Source organism: Loxodonta africana, chromosome 21 (assembly GCF_030014295.1).
Source record: "Loxodonta africana isolate mLoxAfr1 chromosome 21, mLoxAfr1.hap2, whole genome shotgun sequence".
Classification (NCBI taxonomy): domain Eukaryota; kingdom Metazoa; phylum Chordata; class Mammalia; order Proboscidea; family Elephantidae; genus Loxodonta; species Loxodonta africana.
The window spans coordinates 36881621-36905160 of NC_087362.1; the positions used below are offsets into that span (position 1 = coordinate 36881621).

The 23540-nt window shown below is 45.3% G+C and overlaps 1 protein-coding gene across 1 annotated transcript in view; it reads right to left on the bottom strand.

Moving 5' to 3' along the window:
• Positions 1 to 22897, bottom strand: part of BCO1 (beta-carotene oxygenase 1) — a 64587-nt gene extending 41690 nt beyond the window's left edge. Inside the window, exons 1-7 of the mRNA XM_064273495.1 lie at positions 22721 to 22897; positions 20184 to 20312; positions 16683 to 16812; positions 14760 to 14907; positions 13392 to 13539; positions 10751 to 10974; positions 7839 to 8096 (exon numbers count right to left, since the gene is read on the bottom strand). Of these exons, the coding sequence (XP_064129565.1) occupies positions 7839 to 8096; positions 10751 to 10974; positions 13392 to 13539; positions 14760 to 14907; positions 16683 to 16812; positions 20184 to 20312; positions 22721 to 22784 (1101 nt within the window). The 5' untranslated portion in view covers positions 22785 to 22897. The remainder of the gene's footprint in view (positions 1 to 7838; positions 8097 to 10750; positions 10975 to 13391; positions 13540 to 14759; positions 14908 to 16682; positions 16813 to 20183; positions 20313 to 22720) is intronic.
• Positions 22898 to 23540: the final 643 nt, after the last annotated feature.

Here is a 23540-nt window from a genome sequence, read left to right on the forward strand (position 1 = left end):
GCTTCCAGACTAATACAGAGTAGGAAGAAAGGCCTGGTGCTCTATTCTGAAAGTTAGCCATCGAGAATCCTATGGATCACAATAGAGTATTGTCTGATACAGTGTTGGAAAGTAAGCCCTCTGGTTGGAAGGCACTCAAAATGCACAGTGGCTGCAACAATGGACTTGAGCTATATTTCACGTGGACCAGGCGATATTTCATTCAGTTGTACATGAGGTTACCATGAGTTGGAGCCAGCTCGATGGCAACTAACAACAACAAAAATGTTGTGCATTTGCACTGCGCAATATGGCAACCATTAGCCATATGTGGCTATTGAAATTTAACTTTAAATTAGTTAAAATTAACAGTTCATTTCAATTGCTCAATAGCACACATGGCTAGTAGCTACACGTTGGACAGTGCAGGTAGAGAACGTTTCGTCATTGCAGCAAGGTCTATTGAACAACTGGAAGGAAAGATGTGAATTTAGAAACCTAGGACTTCTTGGAGTTCTGAACTAGACTAGCGTGGACCAGGAAGATCCAGCCCCAGCCCCCTTCTCTCCCACTCCTGCTCCATCTCTCGCTGTGAGGGGCTTTGCTTGTGCCCTGCAGGGAGGTCTCAGCCAGCACTACAAAGCTAGCTGCCAGTACTGGCCACCTCAGGGCATACACACCGGAGACACAGTCTGCCCTGAAGAGGACAGAGGCAGCACTGGACGCAGGCTAAGGACATTAGGGCAGGGAATTAAGACCCCAGGTTCTGGAGCATGGTTGGGGCACAGGAGGGCAAAAGGGACAACGCTGGAGCAGGGTCTGATCAGGGCCCTCCAAAGGGCCAAGCACAGAGAAGTGGCCCCTCTTGCTGGGATCTAAGAGCAGAAAAGGGATTTAACACAGCACCTGGCACATAGCAAGCTGTCGGTAAATGGCAGCTTCTTTTAGTATTGTTTTCATTTTTGTGCTTGGAACACAAGAGACAAATCTTCTAATCAGGGAGTTGAGGCCACCCACTTCTATGACCAAGAGTCCCTGGGTGGCGTAAATATCAACATGCTCGGATGTTAACTGAAAATTTGGAGGTTCGAGTCCACCCAGAGGTGCCTTGGAAGGACAGGCCTAGTGATCTATTTCTGAAAAGTCATCCACTGAAAATCCTATGGAGCACAATTCTACTCTGCAACACATACAGTCGCCTCAATGACAACTTTTTTTAAAATTCCAATTGGACTTTTTTTTAATTGTACTTTAGATGAAGGTTCACAGAACAAACTAGCTTCTTTTTAAACAGTATACATATTGTTTTACGACATTGGTTAACAACCCCATGACATGTCAACACTGTCCCTTCTTGACCTTGGGTTCCCTATTACAAGCTTTCCTGTCCCCTCCTGCCTTCTAGTCCTTGCCCCTGGGCTGTCGTGCCCCTTTAGTCTTGTTTTATTTTATGGGTCTGTCTGATTTTTGCCTAAAGGGTGAACCTCAGGAGTGACTTCATTACTGAGCTAAAAGGGTGTCCAAGGGCCATACTCTTGGTGTTTCTCCAGTCTTTGTCAAGCCAATAAGTCTGGTCTTTTTTGTGTGAGTTAGAATTTTTATCTACATTTTTCTCCAGTTCTGTCTGGGACCCTCTATTGTGATCCCTGTCAGAGAAGTCAGTGGTGGTAGCTGGGCACCATCTAGTTGTACTGGTCTCAGTCTGGTGGAGGCTGTGGCAGTTGTGGTCCATTAGTCCTTTGGACTAACCTTTTCCTTGTATCTTTAGTTTTCTTCATCCTCCCTTGCTCCCGAAGGGGTGAGACCAGTGGAGTATCCTAAATGGCCGGTCACAGGCTTTTAAGACCCCAGGTGCTACTCACCAAAGTAGAATGTAGAACTTTTTCTTTATAAACTGTTATGCCAATTAAGCTAAATGGTCCCCGAAACCAAGGTCCCCACAGCCCTCAGCCCAGCAATTTGGTCCCTCAGGAACAACTGGTTTTTTTTTTTGGTTTACTTTTATGACTAAGGCACCTCCTTCCTGTGATTGCCCCTGATGTGTGGATGGGGGGATGGCTGCCAGGAGTGAAGTGAAATGTGTGTGAACCCATCTCCAAGGCTGCTTTGGAGGCCTTCAGGAGGAGGGCAGGGAAGCTGGTCCGGACTGTCTGTACATGCCTGCTTCCTCCCGCTCAGCCCTTCCTCCCTGCTGGGCCCAGCCTTAGACACCCCCGCTTCGCCCTACATTAAGAGGCCAAGGGTGCCAGGAGGCCCTGCTGGCCCCACCTTCACTTTGACCCCAGCTGGCCCAAAAAAGAATCTGGGGCAGCTGAGGCAGACGGGAGGTTCTGGGCTTTAAGTATTATTCACAATTGCCTGTTCTACACAGAACAAACAGACTTTTCATTTGGCAAATATTCTCAATGCTAAAGGAACCCCTGTGCCCATTTAGAGACCTTGCCTCACGTTTTTCTTTCATTCATTCATAATACTTAAGAGCTTAATGAGCACCCTCTGAGAGCCAGCCCTGTGATGGGCACTAGGGATGAACTGCTGAACAAGAGAAAGAGGGTGCCTGCCCTCTCAGAGCTAACAGGAAGAGGAACTGGACAAGTTAATACTCTGAGATAAATGTTGAGCAAAAAGCTACAGTGTACCATCAGCACATGCACACAAACTGATCTGAGCAGGGTCCAGAGGCCAAGCACAGAAGGCTGAGCAGGAGTCAGCCAGACTCAGTGGTGCTCACCCTGGCTACATGTTGGTCTCCTGGGAGCTTTGAAACCACACCCACACCTGGGCCCTGCTCTGGAGACAATGGCTTAGATGGTCTCAAAGCTCCCCTGTGATGCCAACTTGCAACCATGAGGACTGAATAGGAGGTGTGATGAGAAGAGGGCACAGCAGCGTGCAAAGGCCCCCAGACCGGAAGGGGAAAGTACAGCCCATTTCCCACGGTCACTTCTTTAATAGCCTTTGGATAAGATGCAGCCAAGGCAGCCAATCGGGACTTCTAAGACCAGGTTCGTCAGCTTGAATTTCCTATTTCAATAGCAGGTGGAGTTACTTGAAAGTGAATAAGAAGCCATTTTTAAGGGATGATAAATAGCAATTAAAAAGCGTGGTCAGACTACCCTTCCCAGAGCTCTCTCTGCTTTGCTACTTTGAAAGCAGCAAATGGTTCACAGGGAGGCTTTTTAAAATTTAAGTGTTAAAGTTAGCTTACTTCCAAGGAAGCAAATCACTTTTCAGTGGGATAAAAGGTTGTAAAACCCCATGGTGTGTGGGCAATGGGAGGGGTGCATTGTCTATGTATCATCTCTTGGCTGAAGCCAGCTGGTGTGAGGTGGGGGCCAGGCCTTGTAATTTGCCACCTGTGTGCTTCCTGACAGACCCTCTGCCCTCCCATTGCTTCCTGGAACCAGGAGAAGCAGCCCAACGCAGAGACCTATGGCTCCTGTGATGAGTTTATGGGACACAGCAGTTCATTCAATAGCCCTGAATCATCTGGGGAGAAGGTGGAGTCTTTTTTCTCTTCCAGTCCTTCTGAGCGTCTCAAGAAGACCTCAGGTGCTACTATGTCTTTAACAGCTAATTCTTTTCTCCCATTTTAACCACTTTTAAGTGTACAATTCAGTGACATTAATTATATTCAACATGTGCAACCATCACCACTGTTTCTGAAACGTTTTCATCACCTCAAACAAAAACTCAGTACCCACTGAGCAATAACTCTCTACTTCCCCACCACAGCCCCCGGTAACCACTGATAAACTTTGGTCTCTATTCCAGATATTTCATGTTAAGTGTAATTATACAATATTTGTCCTTTTGTGTCCGATTTATTTCACTCAGCATAATGGTTTTGAGGCTCATCCATGTCATAATATGTACCAGAACTTCATGTCTCTTTATGGCTGAATAATATTCCACTGTATGTGTCTTAGAAACCCTGGTGGCGTAGTGATTAAGAGCTATGGCTGCTAACAAAAAGGTCAGCAGTTCAAATCCACCAGGCACTCCTTGGAAACCCTACGGGCAGTTCTACTCTGTCCTATAGGGTCGCTACGAGTCAGAATCAACTCAACGGCAATGGGTTTTACAGGTATGTGTCTTCGAGTCCTGGTGGTGCAGTGGTTAAGAGCTATGGCTGCTAATGAAAGGGTCAGCAGTTCGAATCCACCAGCTGCGCCTTGGAAACCCTGTGGGGGCAGTTCTACTCCATCCTCTAGGGTCACTATGAGTCGGAATCATAGCAACAGTTTTTTTTTTTTTTTTAGGTATGTGTCTTAGTTATCTAGTGCTGGTATAACAGAAATACCACAAGTGGATGGCTTTAACAAAGAGAAATTTATTCTCTCACAGTCTAGGAGACTAGAAGTCTGAATTCAGGGTACCAGCTCCAAGGGAAGTCTTTCTCTGTCTGTCAGCTCGGGGGGAAGGTCCTTATCATCAATCTTCCCCTGGTCTAGGAGCTTCTCAGGCACAGGGACCCCACCCAGGTCCAAAGGGCACACTCTGCTCCTGGCACTACTTTCTTGGTGGTATGAGGTCCCCATGTCTCTCTGCTTGCTTTTCTCTTTTACATCTCAAAGAGATTGACTTAAGACACAACCTGATCTTGTAGACTGAGTCCTGCCTCATTAACATCATAGAGGTAGGATTTACAACACACAGGAAAATCACATCAGATGACAAAATGGTGGACAATCACACAATACTGGGAATCATGCCCTAGCCAAGTTGGGACATTTTTGGGGAGACACAATTCAATCTGTAACGGTATGTATACACCACCTTCTGTTCAAACATTCATCTATTAATGAACATTTGGGTTGTTTCCACCTTTTGGCTATTGTGGACAGTACTACAGTGAACAAATCTCTGAGTCTCTGCTTTTAAGTCTTTTGGGCATATATCTAGGAGTGGAATTGCTGGGTCATATGGTAATTCAACTAGAAAGGTAAAACCCAAAAGGTAGGGAGCTCGAATCTACCAGCTGCTCCTTTGGAACCCTATGAGGCAGCTCTACTCTGTCCTATAGGGTCACTATGAGTCAGAATTGACTCAACAGCAATGGGTTTTGGTTTTATGGTAATTCTATGTTCAACTTTTTGAGGAACTGCCAAACTGTTTTTCACAGCGGTTGTATGATTTTACACATTTCTCCACATCCTCGCCAACACTTGCTATTTTTTTTTCTGATAATTAACACCTAATACTTTTAAAACATTCTTTTTAACAAAAAAATCAGATCTTGGCAAGAAACAATATCTGGGTAGAGTTTAAGACCTTTGGTTTTTCCTATTGTTTTATTTACATGATTGTCTTCTATTTGCAGCAAGCAATGCTGGCTTTCTATAGGGTCATGATATGTTTCCTTTCAGACTAGTTAATTAAAGAGGGAGTTGGTTTAAACAAAAAATGATTTTGCAAGTGTTAACAGAGGTAATAGGAAATATGGCAGAAATCAAGACAGATACATAAACCACTGTGGATGGTGAAATGTTGGAGAGCTAGGAAAGAACTCCAACTCCGGAGTCACACAGACCTGGGTTCAAATCCTGGCTCCCCATTTGTCCACTGGTTGGGAGCAGGGCTGAGCAGCCCACTTGGGCCTGGGAGCTTGGTGGTGCTGGTGGGAGAAAGCTCCCTCCATCCCTCAAGTCTTCAGGAACCTCAGAGGAGCCAGTGTGATCCATCTGGGTCTTGTTTCAGGAGATAAGGCCTGGTGAGAGCAGCAGGGCCACTACCCCTTAGCAATTACAAACACGAGTTTGGAGGCAGACAGATGGATTTTCCAATCCTGGCTCTGCCACTGGGGTGTGTGGCCTTGGGCATGATCCTTAGTCTCAGTGAGCCTTAGTTTCTTCATCTACAAAATGAGGCTAATATATATGAGGGCCTCTTCCATAGACTGTTTTGATCATTAAGAGAGGTAAGGTAAAGAATATGCTTAGCAAAGTGCCTGGCACATAGTATGCATACAGTAAATGGGAGCCATCAAAATTTAATTTAATTTAATTTGGTTTCATTTAAACTAATTAAGTCATGAAGTCAGGGCGTTCTAGAGCCAGTAGCCTTTGTAGCCTCTCTAGTCAAGCCCAGAGCCTTGCCAGCGTCTCCTGAAGGAGGAAAACCTCAGCCGGTGGTCATTTTTAATGCAAGAACAAGACTGTTCAACAGCAGGGGATTGGATAAGCCTGTGAGGTGAATAATTAAAATAATTTTGTAGTAGAATATTTAATGTCATGGAGAGGTGTCTAAACATACAAATAGGTGAGAAAAAAATTACACAAAATAGTGTGTACGTATTTGGCAATAAAAAGAAATAGAGTATTGATACATGCTACAACATGGATGAACCTTAAAAACATTATACCAAGTTAAAAAAGCTAGTCACCAAAGTTCACATATTGCATGATTCCATTTATAGGACATTTCCAGAACAGGCAAATCCATAGACAGAAAGTAGATTAGTGTTTGCCTAGGACTGGGGGGGGGGGGGGGCAGTGGTGGGAGGGACAGAGGTGTGGTGATGGCTGTACAATTCTAAAATATACTAAAAATCTCTAAATCGTACTCTCTAAATGGGTAAATTGTAAATATGCAAATTATATCTCAATAAAGCTGTTAAAACATTATGTACAGTATTGTTTCCTTTCTTAAAATTAAGAAATATATATATATATACACACACACACACATTCCTACATACATTTAGGGGAGCCCTGATGGCACAGTGGTTAAATGCTCACCTGCTAACTTAAAGATTGGCAGTTCGAACCCACCAGTTGCTCTGAGGGAGAAAGATGTGGCAGTCTGCTTCCATAAAGACTACAGCCTTGGAAACCCTATGGGGCAGTTCTACTCTGTCCTATAGGGTTGCTATGAGTCAGAATCATCTTGACGGCTCGACGGCAATGGGTTTGATTTGGTTTTTGTATACATACATATACAAAAAAAACCAACAACAAACTATTCTGCCTCATGGGGACACCCTGTGTTACACATTAGAACTGCTCCATACAGTAGAACTGTAATCTTTACACAGGCAGATCACCAGTCCTTTCTTCCACAGCACTGCTGGGTAGATTCAAACCACCAAACTTTAAGTTAGTAAAAAAAAAAAACCATTGCCATCAAGTCAATTCTGACTCATAACGACCCTCCTATAGGACAGAGTAGAACAGCCCCAGGGGTTTCCAAGGAGTGCATGGTAGATTTGAACTGCTGACATTTTGGTTAGCAGCTGTAGCTCTTAACCACTATGCCACCAGGTTTTCCTTTAAATTAGTAGTTGAGCACAAAACGTTTGCACCACTCAGGGACTATATATATATATAGCTGTCGTTAGGTGCCGTTGAGTCGGTTCTGACTCATAGCGACCCTATATATACATACATACATATATATATACACACACACACATAAAGACTGGGCAGCAATACAAATAGACCATAATGATCATCTTAGGTGGTGGGTCTATGGAGGTTTTTTGTTTATCTCTCTTTTTCCAAAAAATTTTCTAAAAAAGGGGAAGACCCTCAACGACATGGAATGACACAGTGGCTGCAACGATGGGCTCAAGCATAACAACGATTGTGAGCATGGGGTAGGACCAGGTAGTGTTTCATTCTATGGTACGGACGGTCGCTATAAGTCGGAACCGACTTGACAGCACCTAACAACAATAACAACACATTTTCTAAGTTTTCTACTATGATGATGTACCACTTCCGTAAAATAACGAAAAAATCTCCCCGTTTTTCTTTAAGAACAGTTCAGTTTTAGATTTGAAAATCAATCAAGTTAAGTGCCAAAGTCACTTCCTAACGTCTAAATAGCATTTAAATGGGCTTCCTGTTAAGTGTTACCTTGTCCACGTGGAGTGGCACAGCGAATCTCTTGAGGGTGGGTATGGAGGTGAGCCTAGAGTTCTCCGCGAAGTCCTGGTTCAGGTTGGCCATGTAGAAGAGCTGGTAGAGGCTGTTGTCCTCGTAGGCAATGACATCAAACAGTATGCAGCCGTCCTCCTCATAGGCATTGACGTGATGGAAGACGACCATGGGGTCTGTGTAATACTTGGTTACTACAGGCTTTCTAGTCCTCTGGTCAATGATGTGGATGTGAGTCTGGAAGGTGGACACCGAGTGTTCAGCTCCCCTTCTGACAGCCCGCTCCGTGTCATCCTGATATCGGACTAAACCCAGCTCTGCCATCCACCAGCGGGTGACTTTGGAATCCCCTTCCCCATCCTGAGCCTTGTGTCCCACCTCAAAAATGCCAAACACTAAAGGCACTCAATAAATGGGAGTTGTTTATTGCTGCATTTTTATGATATCTTTGCCATGAGAGGAGGAAAGCTTTGCCACCCTGGCCTCTGGGGTGGCCATGAAGACAGTGTTTGGGGTGAGGGTGCACCATCCCCTCATGCAGTTGACTGACTTACGGTGCTTCCAGATGGGCAGTGACATGCCAGCTCCCTGGCAATGGCCACGCTAGGAAGACCCTGCCAGCTGACGGGGCCCTCGAGGCCTTCCTGGGGCCCATCCAAGGCTGGAGACCCTAAAACCATAAAAGCACAGCTGGCCTTCTGGGATCCTTCCTCCACCTCAGAGTCTGCTGTTTCCAGTTTACCAAGGCATGGCTGGAGGTCTGCAGTGTGGAGTGACCCTGCTCCATACTAACGACCTCACAGGGAAGTATCAGCTCATTAGTATCAGCTCTGGCTGTCACAGGCCAGTATCACTCTGGGTGGTAATTAGCCGCATCTGCAGCCCAAGTTGCCTAATGCAAAGGGGAGGAGGTGTTTTCTTTCTTTTGGCAGCTCTGGCCTAACCATCCTCCTTCCGAAAGGGAGGGACTGCTCTGGGCTGTTTCTTTTCTTTTCTTTTTTTTTTTTTTTTTACCACCTCCTCCCTTTTCTCCCCTTCCCCAGGATCAAACTTTGAATTTTAAGAGAGGTTACAGAAGAGGAAGGCTTTGATAGTGTCAGAGGGGGCTCTGTATGAGGAGATCAATACGTATAAAATCCATTGCCGTTGAGTCAATTCCAACTCATAGCAACACTATAGGACAGAGTAGAACTGCCTCATAGGGCTCCAAGGAGCGGCTGGTGGATTCAAACTGCCAACCTTTTGGTTAGCAGCCATAAGTCTTAACCACTGCACCACCAGGGTTCCTCAACACGTATAGGGGTGATCATTTTAGGTCTTTTCTCCCCCATGACTCCAATCCCTGGGTCACTCACACGGATTTTTCCAAATGCATTCTGAAGCCCTTCCCAGGCTCTCTGCTCTGCCCTGCCCTCTGAGGGCCAGGAAATGCCCAGGGGCCACAGATTTGAGGCCAAGCAGGCCCTGCAGCACAGTGGAGGGAAGCTTCTCAGGAGTGTCTGGAGAGAGGGCTGCAGAGCAAACTCAACTTCAGCTCTTTTCCCTGCCCTCCCCCACGCCCCCTCTCGTTCATTCCACAGATATGTATTGAGGGTAAACTGAGTGTCAGTTTTCTGGAAACTAGAGAGACAAAATAAAACGAGCCCCTTCTTTGGAGTTTATATTCTAGTGGGGGTGAGGCCAGCAGTAAATGATTAAACATTTATGTCAGAGTATGATAACAATGCTACTTAGAGAGGAGGGCTCTATTACAGACAGGTTATCAGGCAGGGCCTCAGAGATCAGGTAAGAAGTCACACCTTGGAGGGGAGGCCTAGATTAACTGAGAGAGGAAGCCATCTGGGGGAAGAGCATTCCAGACAATCACCCAAGGTGGGAATGTGTTTGGCTGGCTTGAGATACAGGAGATAAGCAGCAGGGGCCAGTGATTGAGATGAGGCTGTGCAGGGAGTTAGGGGTCACAGCAAAGACTTTGGATTTTATTCTGAGGGAGATGAGAAATCACTAGAAGGTTCTGAGCAGAGGAGGGATCTGCCTTAACCCCCTTGTTCCCTCAAACATCTCTCTCTCCTCCCTGAGAAGAGAGAAGATGGGTCTTAAAGAGGGCAGCCAACCACAAATGGGGCAAATGTAGGTATATGTACACGAAACTGTGAGCACACAGAAAAGGGTATTGGTTCCCTCTGGAAAGGGGAGCGGGCAGGGAGAAGGAGGAGGGGGATGGGGAGACTCATGGGAAGGGGCCTTCCATAAGTTGCCTTCTATACTCATGCATTGTTTGAACAGGTAACATTGAGAATTACTTGATTTTTAAAATAAAGTAACAACAGCAAAAACAATAAAATAAAAACTTTGAGCACTCAAGTATACTTCAACAGAAGAGGACATTTCTACTGTACCATCTGCTGGGAGGGTCTATCATTACGATGTCTAAATAATCTATGGCACCATCCCAGCCAGATATTACACAGTGGTGGGAGGTGCCAAAGAGCCTCAGGAGTGGGTGGTGGACTCCACGTTCTCACTGGACGGCTTTGGCTGGTGAGAGTTGCTTTGCTGGAGGTCACATTCCCTCTCCAGGGTCATCTCCCCAATGGCTTATAAGGGATAAGGGTCCAGCCACCTTGCCCCAACTCTGGATATCTCTGAAGGATCAATCTAGCTCAGAACTATCTGGGGGAGGACACATGGTGGCTTGTCCCCGCCCAACTCTGCTTCCTCCCCTCCACTGGAGTCTATCCCAAAGACCTTCCTAACAAACCCCCTGCACGCTAATGCTCATCTTCATCTCAGAGAGGCTTCCCGGAACCCCCTGTGACACCTCTCTCTGGGCGCACCCCCCTCAAGGCCAGCAGCCCCCACCTGGGCCAGAGGCACCACCTAGGTCTTACCTTATCCTCCCTGTGGAAGGCCAGGCAGGATGCCCAGCTCACCCCCCGGATGTAGGCAGTTGCCATCTTGAGAATATCCAACTTGAAAGGCTGCTCAAGGAAAACAATGTAGTTCTCGGTGATGCCAAAGCTGTGGTAGTAGCTCGGGGAAAGCAGGGAGCGGGAGGGTATGGAGCAGAACACCTCTGTGTGCTTCAAGCAGCTCTTCCCGTTCTTCTTGTCCTCTAGAGAAACCAATCCTCAGAAATAGTGCAAGGGCCTGGCTGCTCCCAGACAACACCACCACCTACAGCTGAGCTTCTCAAACTCATGCTGCTGCTAAGACATGAGAGCCAACAGGTAGATCAGATAAAAGAGGACAGAGGCTCAGAGACCTTCTCATCCAGCCCTGGTCTATAATCAGAAAACCACCGAACCACAGGCCAGGGTCAGCAGGGTTAGCCCCGGGGGCCAAAAACAACTCTCTACCTGCTTTTGTAAATAAAGTTTTATTGGAACATATGCCCTGTCTATGGCTGCTTTTGATCTACAATGACAGAGTTGAGTAGGTATGACAGAGACCCTATGGTCTGCAAAGCCTCAAATATTTGCTACCTGGCCCATTACTGAAGTTTGCTGACCTTTGCTCTAGAGTGGTGCTTCTCAAACTTTGATGTGCTTATGAATCACCTGGGGAGCATGTTAAAATGTGAAGTTTGATTTAGTATGCTGAGGTGGGGCCTGAGATTCTGCATTTCTATCAAGTTCCCAGGTGATGGCCAAGCATCCCAGGATTAAACTCTGATATTTCACTGGGAACTGTTTGACAGATATTTCATAGGGTTTTCATGAATTTATCTTGGCACTGCCCATTCTGAAAGGCTTGGGAATAGGATTAAGTGCCTATTGTAAGGAGAGGCTTTTCAATATGTCTTGACAACCAAGGTAGGCTTTATGACCCCCATTTTATAGATGGGAAACTGAAGCTTGGTGGGTGCTCTCTTGCTATTTACCCAAGTCATAGAGTTAAGCCAAGAAGATACACCCCCTTAGCCTTGGCTTCTCTGTTCTTAGTGATTATGCTATTCATAGAGTGAAGGTAGAGAGCAGAACAAAATATCGTAGTAGTTCAAGAACACCCAGAGTGCTTAATACGAGTTCAATTTGCTTATTGGAAACCCTGGTGGTGTAGTGGTTAAGTGCTACGGCTGCTGACCAAAGGGTCAGCAGTTCAAATCCATCAGGTGCTCCTTGGAAACTCTATGGGGCAGTTCTACTCTGTCCTGTAGGGTCGCTATGAGTCGGAATAGACTCGAGGGTAATGGGTTAGGCAAAGATGAGTTAATCACTGACCAAAAGGCCTCCCCACCCAGGCCTGGGGCTGGCTTATAATGAGTTACCTGCAAGCCTCTCAGCCTTTCTTGTGGCCACCTGTGCGCACTGGTAAACAGCTGGCTGGTGGCAGGGCTGCTGGGGGGTTGTAGGAAGGTTCTTTTTTTCACAAAACAAACACAATACACCTTGCAGTGGAAAGTACCCAGGCCTAGGAGGTAGGAGGCTGGTGGGAATCCCAGTGCAGCTCCAGCCTGGAGCTTCTGCTTAGAGGGTAGCTGCTTGAGAGATGTCAGCAGCTCCTGTAAGCTGTGTCAGCGTGGGCATATCACCTGACTCCCTGGGCCTCACTCACTCTCCTCTGTAAAATGAGATGGCAAACTCAAATGCCCAGGCGATCTCTAGCTCTGCCAGCCTAGGTTTTGAGTTAGACCCTATTCTTCCCTCATTGGCTTAATTAATGGGTGTTCTACGTAATGAGAATTGTATGAGTGTCTGCCAGATACTTATTGCACCTTCTGACCTGGGGGGCTGGCACCACCCAGCAGATCCTGGAAATTCACTCAGGAGATTCTACAGAACTGGGGACCATGGATAGAAACCCATTTTCCTAAGCCAGGAGGCAGGCCAAGCACCCTGTGGTTCTGAGCTCTGTCTCCAGGGTCTTGCACTGCCTGCCTTCAGAGGTCCTTGTCTCCTGGGTGTGGCTCCCAGGAGGGTAGTGGACAAACATGGCCTAGAAACCCTGCCTTCCTTCCTCCTATCCCCAGGAATGTATAATCAACCTGGGCTGTGCTCCAGGATCCTGGCCCTAAATGGAGAAGGTCCAGGAGGCCCAGAGAACAGGGTGGATCTGGAATAGATCCCAGCAGGGCTAAGCTCCCTGAACAACCCTGGGAGTCTGGCTTCAGGGGCTGGGGCTGAAAGTGGACGGCACAACCCTGGCATATAAAGGTCTGTCAGAAGATTAAAGAAATAAATGAATAGATGGATGGATAAATGGAGGAGTGAATGGGTAAATAGATGGATGGACAGAAAGATAGATGGTTGGAGGGAGGTGTGGGTGGGTATACGGATAGATGGATGGATGGATAAATTAATAAACTGGAGCCTAAAGAAAAGGAGATTAGAACAGAAAATGGATTCTTTCCTTCTGTCTTCCCCAAAGGAAGCCCAGCAACTCCTCTTTTCCTCCAAATGAGGATACTGAATTCATGGTGATCTGAATAATACGGAGGAAAGTGTCAGATTGAGTCCGCAGAAGATGCCATCCCTGTCCATTTGTGCTTCCCGCTATCCTCCAGAGTACAAGCATTTGGACGGCTCCTACCTGGTACTGTGGCAGGGATCTTAAATATCACATATTTTGTCTTCCCCTTGTCCACAATGGACGTGCCCACGTTGAGAACGCCTCCAGCCTCGTCATAATGAGGATGTGATGTTGCCAGATTTACAGCCACGTATTTACGATAATCAACCTGCAAATGTGACAGCCACCTGGTTTAAAAAGGGCGGGGGAGCTTGTATTCTATGGAAACCTGACTTATTCCAAGTTCAGGGGGATAATGGATATATTCATACATCCCCGACCCGGAAATAAAATAGAATTCATCTTGAAAGAGGGCGTTTGCTCTTGTGACCTGAGATAACCTCACAAGGCACATCCTATATAGCACACAGGTTGCAGGGGAGTAGTGAGCTGGTTTGTGTTTTTGTGACAGTTGTTCCAATCCTGCTGCCTGGCCCAGTGAGGCTTCCTCAGCACTGGAGACAGGAGGCCTAGCCACAGAAAGCTCTAGCAATAGCCTGAGAGGAGGGGTGGCCTTAGAGCTAATCTTGGCTGCTGCTCTGGGCCATTCTGGTTAAGTCACTTAAATTTTTCCCTCTTCAATTTCACAGAAACATAAATCACCAGACCTCTCTGGTAGGATTATTCTGGGAATGGAGAGGTTACAAAAACATTCGGCAAAAGTGAAACTCAACAAACAAGGTGAATGATGACCCCCTGTTCTGAAAAGGCCATAGAACAATGGGGTGGCTGGGGACCAGCTGTCCACCCTTCCTTGCCTAGAATGGTCCAACCTCCAGCCAAGCATCAGTTAATTCTCCACTGTCTCCCAGAATTCACTCTCTGTCACTCTGTAGACAATGTACATCAGTTGGATCTATGCCGCCTAGCTTAAAAGGAGCTGGACATAATTTCACAGCTAAGAAAAGCATTCCCTTTAACAGATCGTTAAAATGTATTGTGAAGACATCAGGGCTTTGAAGAGCCAGCTGGAGAAAATCGAAAGTGGATCTATTGATTCTCAAGAAAGTGTTGACTTGATTCTCCCTAGGAAAGGTATCTGCTTGGGCATTTATTTTTGCACCCTTGTTCTCTGCCTAATGCTTCCCTCTTCAGGTTAATATAGAGTAGGGCTGCTGGGAATCATGGTGGTTCAGGCAGTCATTCACTCGAATTCTCATTGAGCTCCTACTTGATGCCAAGAACTATGGACACAAAGATGAAAAGGACACAGTCCCTGCCCTACAGGATCATAGAATCTAGTGCTCAGTGCTGTGCTAGGGGAAGCCCAGGATCTGATGGAATTAGAGGAGGGGGCTCCTCCAGTGAGTCCCTCTATGCCAAGAGGGTCTCATTCAGGGGGCCTTTTCTTGAGTCAGGAAGTGATGGTGGTTATAGATTTCCTGATACCTTCTCCAGGGTTTCCAGAGTCTGTGCGTTGATTTTCCTGATGTAATTGGTCTCTGTGGTCACATAGAAGTCTTCTCCACACTTCATGATGTTAATAAGGCAGTTGTCTGTGAAATCTGGGATCGTGTGGGACAAGTAAGAGAAAGCTCTATGGAGAAAAGCAAATCAAAGGGTCAGTGACTGCGTTCACCAGCTGGAAAGCTCTGACCTAGATAGCCTTATTTTCCTACCACATAAAAGACTTCAATTAAAGGAGAAAAAGTACTGGCTCCCAGTGGACTATTTAAGGAATCCTGAGGACTCAGATGTCAAGTTTCCCAAAGATACCACTGTGTTGAGTCAGCTAAGAAGTGAATCAGCTGAGACAACACAGCAGCCAAATGATCCCACCCAGGCTCTGAAAAATCCAAAGATCTCCAACACCTAGAGCCAGTAGGAGCTGAGGGGTTGTTCTGAAGTATTTCAAGAAGCCTACAGAAATCATACATATACCATAATAGCCCGCGAGACTAGCAAAACAGTGAATCCCAGCCGTGGGCAGGAATGTGAGTCCACGTTGGTTTCTTCAAATTTGTCAAGGCAATTGGTGCAAAAAAAAAAAAAAAATTGGAAAACAAATTTCCAAAACCAAGTATATGAGTTATTAATTCATAATTAGTTTGATTAGAAGGCCAATTCAAAGCAGGAACAAAGAAAAATCAAGAGTTATTGGTGGTGAAGGGAAGTTGGCAAATACTGGGCCCATATATTGGATAGTGCTCCCCCTACTTTTTTCTCCCCCTACTGACAAATAGTGTAGCAGCAAGGATGCCCCACATACGGTTTTACATTCTTTCCCTCCTTCCCTTTTACCCCCTTCTCTGACTCTCCCCTCCTGCAGATGTGAGTTCATGACTCCCTCTGCGCCGCTCTAGCGTTGGACCTAAAACTGGAGAGGTAATCTCATTTCTGGAAAAGCAGAAGTTATCTCCCGTTGCCCGGCCACTGAGGGCACACCTGATCCCCGGCCAACAATTTAGTTGTTGAATACATAATACATTCATATGCATCATAATCCAAATGATTTAAAATGTAGACAGCTAAAAATCTCCTCCCAGTCTTGTATCCCATTTGCCTGTTACCCATTTCCCTTCTGGATCTTTCCAGAGTTTGTGCATGTACAAGCAAAAACGAATCCACGTTTCCTCTTCCTTCTTTACACAAAATATAGCCTATAATATGCTTTCTGCATCTTTCATTTTTTCTCGCACTTCATAATATATCTTGGAAATCTTTCCATACAGTGCATAGAGAGTATCATTCTTCTGCCTGATATTCTCTTGCATGCTTTTACTATTCTTTATTTGTCCATCACCTGTTGATGGACATTTGGGTTATTTCCAGCTTCTTGTTACTACAAAAAACGCAGCCATGAATTGCTTTGAACATGGGTCATTTCAGACATGAGTAAGTATATGTCAAGGCCAAAGGGGATGTGCATTTGTAATTTTGATAGACAATTGCATATTGCCCTCCCACCAGCCACGTAGGAGAGCACCTCATGAGCCCCCATGGTGCAGTAGTTAAGCACTTGCCTGCTAACTGAAAGGTCTGTGGTTCGAACCCACCAGCTGCTCCGCAAAAGAAAGATTATGGTGGTCTGCTTCTGTAAAGATTTACAGCCTTGGAAACCCTTTAGGGCAGTTCTACTCTGTCTACAGAGTCGCTACGTGTTGAAATCGACTAGACGGCAACAGGTTTGGTTTTGGTTTTACATGCCTCTCTTGCTAGCAGTGATGGAGAACTGCGTACCACATGTGACCTAAGGTCAGTCGTAGGCAGCTTTTCATCCACCCTAAAGAGAACTGTCAGAGGGGCCAATGCTAGGTGTTTTGAACATCAAGAATATTGAAAAGCATGACCAGATTCAAAATGGGCAGTTACTTGGAAAATATGTTTTTGCAAGGGTCCGGATAGGCCATTGTTCCAAACTCTGACACCACAATCCTGTTTGCCTCGATATTGGAGGTGTAGGTATCACTTCTCAGGTATTTGCTCCTGTAATAGACTTCACCTGAAAGAGAAGAAGCAGCATACTCTCAGGCTGACACCGTGTAGGGCTTTAAATTCTATTTCAGCCATTCTAGGTTTTTTTTGGGGGGGTGGGGGGTGGGAGTGGGGTTAAAGGACAGTCTCCTTTAACACATGCTTCTGATACAACTAGCATTTGTGTGTGCTTTCAGCACATCTAACTTGAGACCCAAGTGGTGTGGCAAGGTTAAGTATTCCTGTTTTTAGCTTCATTTTACGTATGAGGAAACTGAGACTCAGAAATGTTCAACTGCCTCAACCAGTGCCTCCCAGTGGAGAGGCACTGAACCAGTCATTGACCTCTGTTCCACCATACTGGTGTCTCTCTAGGTGAAGTCCAGATTTGGAACAACAGTCCAGAAGGCCACATGCTTGGGCTGGATTTCTCCAGGCCCCCCTCCAAGCCCTACCTTCACACCCTAGTTGGCAACTGCAGCCCACTGGTGTAAGATTAAAGAACCCTGGTGGCACAGTGGTTAAAACATTCGGCTGCTAATGAAAAGGTCTGCTGTTCAAACCCACCACCTGCTCCGAGGAAGAAAGATGTGGCAGTCTGCTTCCGTAAAGATTTACAGCTTTGGAAACTGTATGCCGGCAATTCTGCTCTGTCCTATAGGGTTGCTATGAGTTGGACTCAATTCCATGGCAGTGGGTTTGGTTTGGTTTTGGGAGTAACATTTGACATCTACTACCACCAGGGGGCAACCTAACCACCAAGTCCACATACAGTGTATGGTCAGGCCAAGTATACCCACCCCTTGGGGTTAACCAGGCCTTGGGTTCATGCATTCAACAAGTATTTATTAAACACTGTGATGGACTGGAAACCCTGGTAGTGTAGTGGTTAAGTGCTACAGCTGCTAACCAAAAGGCTGGCAGTTCAAATCTACCAGACGCTCCTTGGAAACCCTGTGTGGCAGTTCTACCCTGTCCTATGGGGTCGCTGTGAGTCGGAATCGACTGGAAGACTGTGGATTTGTTTTAGATTTTTTGATGATGGACCAGGAAGTGTGGGTATAACAGTGAGCAGAACAAGCAAGGTCCCTACCCCTCAGGAGATTAAAGGCTGCTTGTGGATATGAATCCTTGCTTTAAGTATTCATAGATTGTCTTCACGGATTGTCTACCAGCCATGGTCTTGTTCTTGGGTCAGGGGAAAGCCTCAGTCCTCTCTCCTGTGACATGAGGATCATAATACTTTCTTACAGAGTTGCTGTGACATTTAAGTCTTGTAAACTGGATACAGTGAGATGGACTGACACAGTGGCCACAACAATGGACTCAAAGATCCTAATGATCACGAAGATGGCGCAGGACCTGGCAACGTTTCCTAACGATTATACGTAAAGTCACCATGAGTCAAAACTGACTCAATGGCAACAAGCACCACCACCAACAAAAGTGCACAGCACATAGTAATGGCTCGATAAAAGCTACATACAATACTGAGATTCTGTAGGTAACGGTGATCGAAGCTTTTGTCTCGGGCTAGTCAGAATCCATGCTTTCTAAACAGTGTGGCCTTGGGTAAGTCTCCCAATCTCACTGCACCTCAGTTTCCTCATCTGGAAATTGGGAGTCACATATTCCACCCTTCACAGGGTTGGGAGTTTTAAGTGAGATGATGGAAGGTGTTTAGCCCTTTTTCTGGCACATAGCATACCCCTGATAGGTGAAAGCTCAAAACTAGAACTGTTGCCGCTGAGTCGATTCCAACTCATAGTGACGGCTACTATAATCCTGGATTGTCTAAAAAATCCTGGCATTGGGAAGGCTCTCCCAGTGGACTTCAAGGCCATGGGGACACCCATCATAGGGCCATCCTGGTCTCCCACGTGCCAGCCTGTCCTTTGCTGGTTATGTTCTGAAGGACACCACCCACTAGGCACTGACTAAGGTCCTTTCGGCCCTGTGAGCACTTTGCCTGAAATGCTCAATTCTGTTCATTTGAAATGTAAACACTCAACCCAGGCTGGGCTGTAAACAGGCAGCCTACTTCCTATGAACAAGCAGCCACAGAGCATGGAGCTCCCGGGGGGCCACGGGAAACTATGTCTCTGGAATTGCTCAAGGAGGAATGCTTGACTTTGAGGTTGAGATTAAAGGGGGAGCACGGCACATTCCCTACCACCCTGAGCGGGGCAGCCCAATTAGCCACATTCCTTCAGTAGGGACCCAAGTAAACAGACGTGCTACTGTCTGGGATCTCCTAGAACTGGGTCAAGTTGGATATCTTTTAGAGGGGTGGAGGGAAGGCATTTATCTGGAAAAAAAGAAAAAAAAGCAAGCTTTCCAAAAGGCTACTTTGGACCTACCACAATTGAAAAACACCAGCTTTGGAAAGGCAAAGTTCTCGAGAGCTCATTTGCTTCAAACCACAGTGACTCTGGCTCTTGAAATTCATACGTTCAAATTCTCAAAGGACACACATCACAACTTTGCCTCTCATGAGAAAATTATCAATAATCATTTGCTGAGGAAGGCTTGGGTTCACTAATCTCGATGCCTACTTTTAAAAAACTTATTTCAAAATAATTTTGGACTTACAGATAAGACAGTTCCTATACACCCTTCACTCAGCTTCCACTTCTCCATCCTGTCTCCTTCATTCATTTTACAAGATGAATTTGCCACCTTGCCAAAGAACCCTGACCACCTTTCTAGGAAGGCTTGTGCTGGTGATAGGCTAAATAACGTCCCTCCAACAACGTCCACGTCCTAAGCCCGGGAACACGAGAATACACCAGCTTACCTGACAAAAGGGAGTGTGCAGACGTGGCTAAATTAAGGGTTTTGAGGTGAGAGATTAGCCTGGATTATCCAGGTGGGCCTAATGTAATCACAAGGATCCTTATAAGGGAGAGGCAGGAGAGTCAGAATCAGAGAAGGGGAGATGATGACAGAGGCAGACAGAAGAGAGATGGGAAGATACTATGGTGCCAGCAGGAAATCGTGGTAGTGCAGTGGTTAACTACTACAGCTGCTAACCAAAGGGTCAGCAGTTTGAATCCACCAGGTGCTCCTTGGAAACTCTGGGGCTGTTCTACACTGTCCTATAGGGTCACTATGAGTTGGAATTGATGGCAACAATGAGTTTTGTGGGGTTTTTTTGTTTGTTTTTTATGTTGCGAGCTTTGAAGATGAAGATGGGGCCATGAGCCAAGGAATGTAGTGGCCTCTAGAAGCTAGAAAAAATAAGGAAATGGATTCTCTTCCAAAGAAATACAGCTCTGCCAACCTGTGTTAGACTTCTGACCTCAGAACTATAAGAGAATACATTTATGTTGTTTTAAGCTACTAAGTTTGTAGTAACTTGTTACAGCAGCAACAGGAAGTTTCATACAGTGCTCTTACTGTCTCTAATTGTGAAGCTGTGAAGCAAGGCCAGGCCATCGAACCAGTGGTTGTACTTGGTCTCCCCCACCGTGTGCATCCCAGGCCCATTCCGGAGCAGGGTTCCCTGCAGCCATGTTGGAATCTTGCCTGTTGAGAGAAAGAATGCTTAGTTTCCAGTTTACAAGTCCAAACCAAAAAGCTAGAAGAAATGGCCATGGAATTAAGGTCACATAGTTTCACATCTGTCAAGTGGGGAGCCTCAGTCTAGAGCAGTGGTTGTCAAACTCGAAATCACCCAGAGGGTGAAAACACTGATCTGCCAGGCTTTTTTTTTTTTTAGTTACTCCAGGGGGTCTCATTCAGGGTGGGTGGAGTGGGGCCCAAGAATTTGTGTTTCTAACAAGCTCCCACGTGATGCTGATGCTGTAGGTCTGGGGGTCATACGATAAAAACCACTAATCTAGATGGACTTTGGGGTCCATTCAGCCTCCCAAGTTCTATGATTCTTGTTTTCTAAAATTTCCAAGGATTTCCATGCAGCCATTAAACGGGATTAAACAATGTATAATGGCATGTCAAAATGTTCAAGGCATATTTCATAGGATAAAATGGTATCATATGATCCCTTTTTTAAATTAAAAGTTAATAGTAAATGCATTTGCTTTTTGAAAAAAAATTACATATATACACAGTAAATCTACCTATCTATTCTCTTGCTGTTGTTAGGTGCAGTCAATTTGGTTCTGACTCATAATAACCCTACGTACAACAGAACGAAACACTGCCTGGTCCTGCACCATCCTCACAATCTCTATCTATTCTATCGCTAAAAAACTCAAAGGAAATAGACCCAATATTTATAGTGCTTAAGAGACAGGAACACAGCTAATTTTTATTTATTTCTATGTTCTCATTTGCACTTCCTAAGTTTATATATACATCCCTTGGTGGTGCACATAGTCAATGTGCTTGGCTGCTAACAAAAGGTTGGAGGTTTGAGTCCACTCAGCAGCACCACAGAAGAAAGGTCTGGTGACCTACTTCTGAAAAATCAATCCCCGAAAACCCTATAGAATGCAGTTCTACTCTGACGCACTTGGGATCACCATGATTGGGAATCAACTCCGTGGCAAATATTTATATACATATACATATACATATACATATACATATACATATACATATACATATACATATACATATACATATACATATACATATACATATACATATACATATACATATACATATACATATACATATACATATACATATACATATACATATACATATTTTTTTTTTATACATATACATATACATATACATATACATATATTTTTATGATTACAAATGTACAAAAATGTACATTGCCTTTGTAATCAGAAAAAAAAAAATAGAAGGCAATTCTTCATTTGAAAAACTACTATCTGCCTTTTCTTCCAAAGAACACTCACTGTTGCCCTTTTCTTGTGAAAACATCCAGCCCGTCGACCAGAAGATGAAACATCCAGGTGCCATTGCTGCAGCCTGAGCTGACCCATTAGCCATTCTCAGAACACTGAGCAAGTGCCACTAAGACACTGGGTGCCTGAGGGTTCAGACTCAGCCACTGCCTTTAGAGTCTAAAGAAGACAGTACCAGGAAAGTGGCACCCCCAAAGAGAAGGAGAAATATCAGATGAAGAAAACAAGATACCAAGCTCCCTAAAGGATTGTTCCTGAAGAGAATCCCACTCTGGGCCTGTTTTACTGACTTTGCAGGTACTCACATGCTGAAATCCCACCCATGGGCACTGGAAAGAAAATCACTTTGGAGCCGGCAATGCCCTCCAAGTGTGCGTGTGGGTGTGTGTGAATGGGACCTCAGGCACACTTCTCTTTCCGTTTTGAATTCAGGATACATATGTTTGCACAAATATACCATGCATTTGGAATAGGCAACATTTTGCAGCATAATCCTATTTTAAATATGTATTATATATTTTTATATATAAATATAATAGAGATATATTAATTATACAGTATATTTACATATTTTTAATATATATATATAGTTTTCGTTGGGTGCCATTGAGTTGATTCCAACAGATAGTGATCCCATGTGTTGGAACAGAACTGCCCCAAAGGGTTTCCTTGTCTGTAGTCTTTACAGAAGCACATCACCAGGTCTTTTTCCATGGAGCCGCTGGGTGGGTTCGAACCACCAACCTTTTGGTTAGCAACTGTGTTCTCCAACAGGGCTCCTATATACACACATATATATGTGTATATATGCATATATATATACACACACACACCCCAGTTGGAGCATTCCTGGAACTTTTCTTCTGGAAATAGTGAGGATGACTCTGTCTTCGTGCATGGTAAGTTATAACATATATTAGTACACCTAGATTTTCACAGAGAATGTATCTGGGTTACGGGGCATTTTTTTCTATGTACTGTTTACCCAAAAAAAATTTACAGTAAGTATTACTTTCACAATCAGAAAAAACAGCGTACCTATGACCACATAAGAAAGACTCAATCTTTTATACAAAAGTAGCAAATGCTCACCTGTCACTTGGGCCCTCACGGGCTCCTCCTGCTCTTTCTTATTTCTGCCAAATATTACATTCATGGCCCACGCATCAAGCAGGATAATAGTCACAGTGAACAGATCTCTGCAGCGTCAAAGAAACTGCCCCGGCTCCTTCTCTCACTCTTCTGCTTCCTCTGCCGCTTCTTCCCTTACCTCCCTTTCCTTCCTGGTGGCCTCTGCTGCTCCCTTTGCTTTCTTTGCTCTTGGCCGGCTCTGATTTTTCTCTCTCTGAGGGCCTGGTATCCCTTCCACACTCAGGGAAGCTGCAGTGGCGTATTTATAAACTGTTTGGTCAAAGGTCAATTCCCCAGCCCTGGTGCAGAGCTAATCTTTAATACTCTCTGATTGTGTCCCAAGCTCTCCCTCTTCAATTTCACTTTCGACTCAACCAAGAAAAGCTAGTTTCTTGCTAGGTTTTAGGTTGGTGGAGTCGTGGAGATAACTCAACGCTTTCTGCTTGATTATGCTGCCTGACGTGGTCCAACCCAAGAGTTGGAGATGGTTTATGACCAAAAGAAGAGAGGTCAGGGTGCCTTCAAAGTCGCACGGCATTAGGGAAACCCAGAGCACGTCAATCCCATGAATTCCTGCTGTACATCATGGCCATTCCTTAGGCTGAGATGGGAAAGATGTTTTGTTTTCATTAAAAGCCCCTGACCTTCCCTGCTAAAAAATCATAAAAACCCTAAACCCATTGCCGTTGAGTTGATCCTGACTCATAGTGACCCTACAGAACAGGGTAGAACTGTCCCAGTGGGGTTTCCAAGGAGTGGCTGATGGACCCTTTGGTAGCTC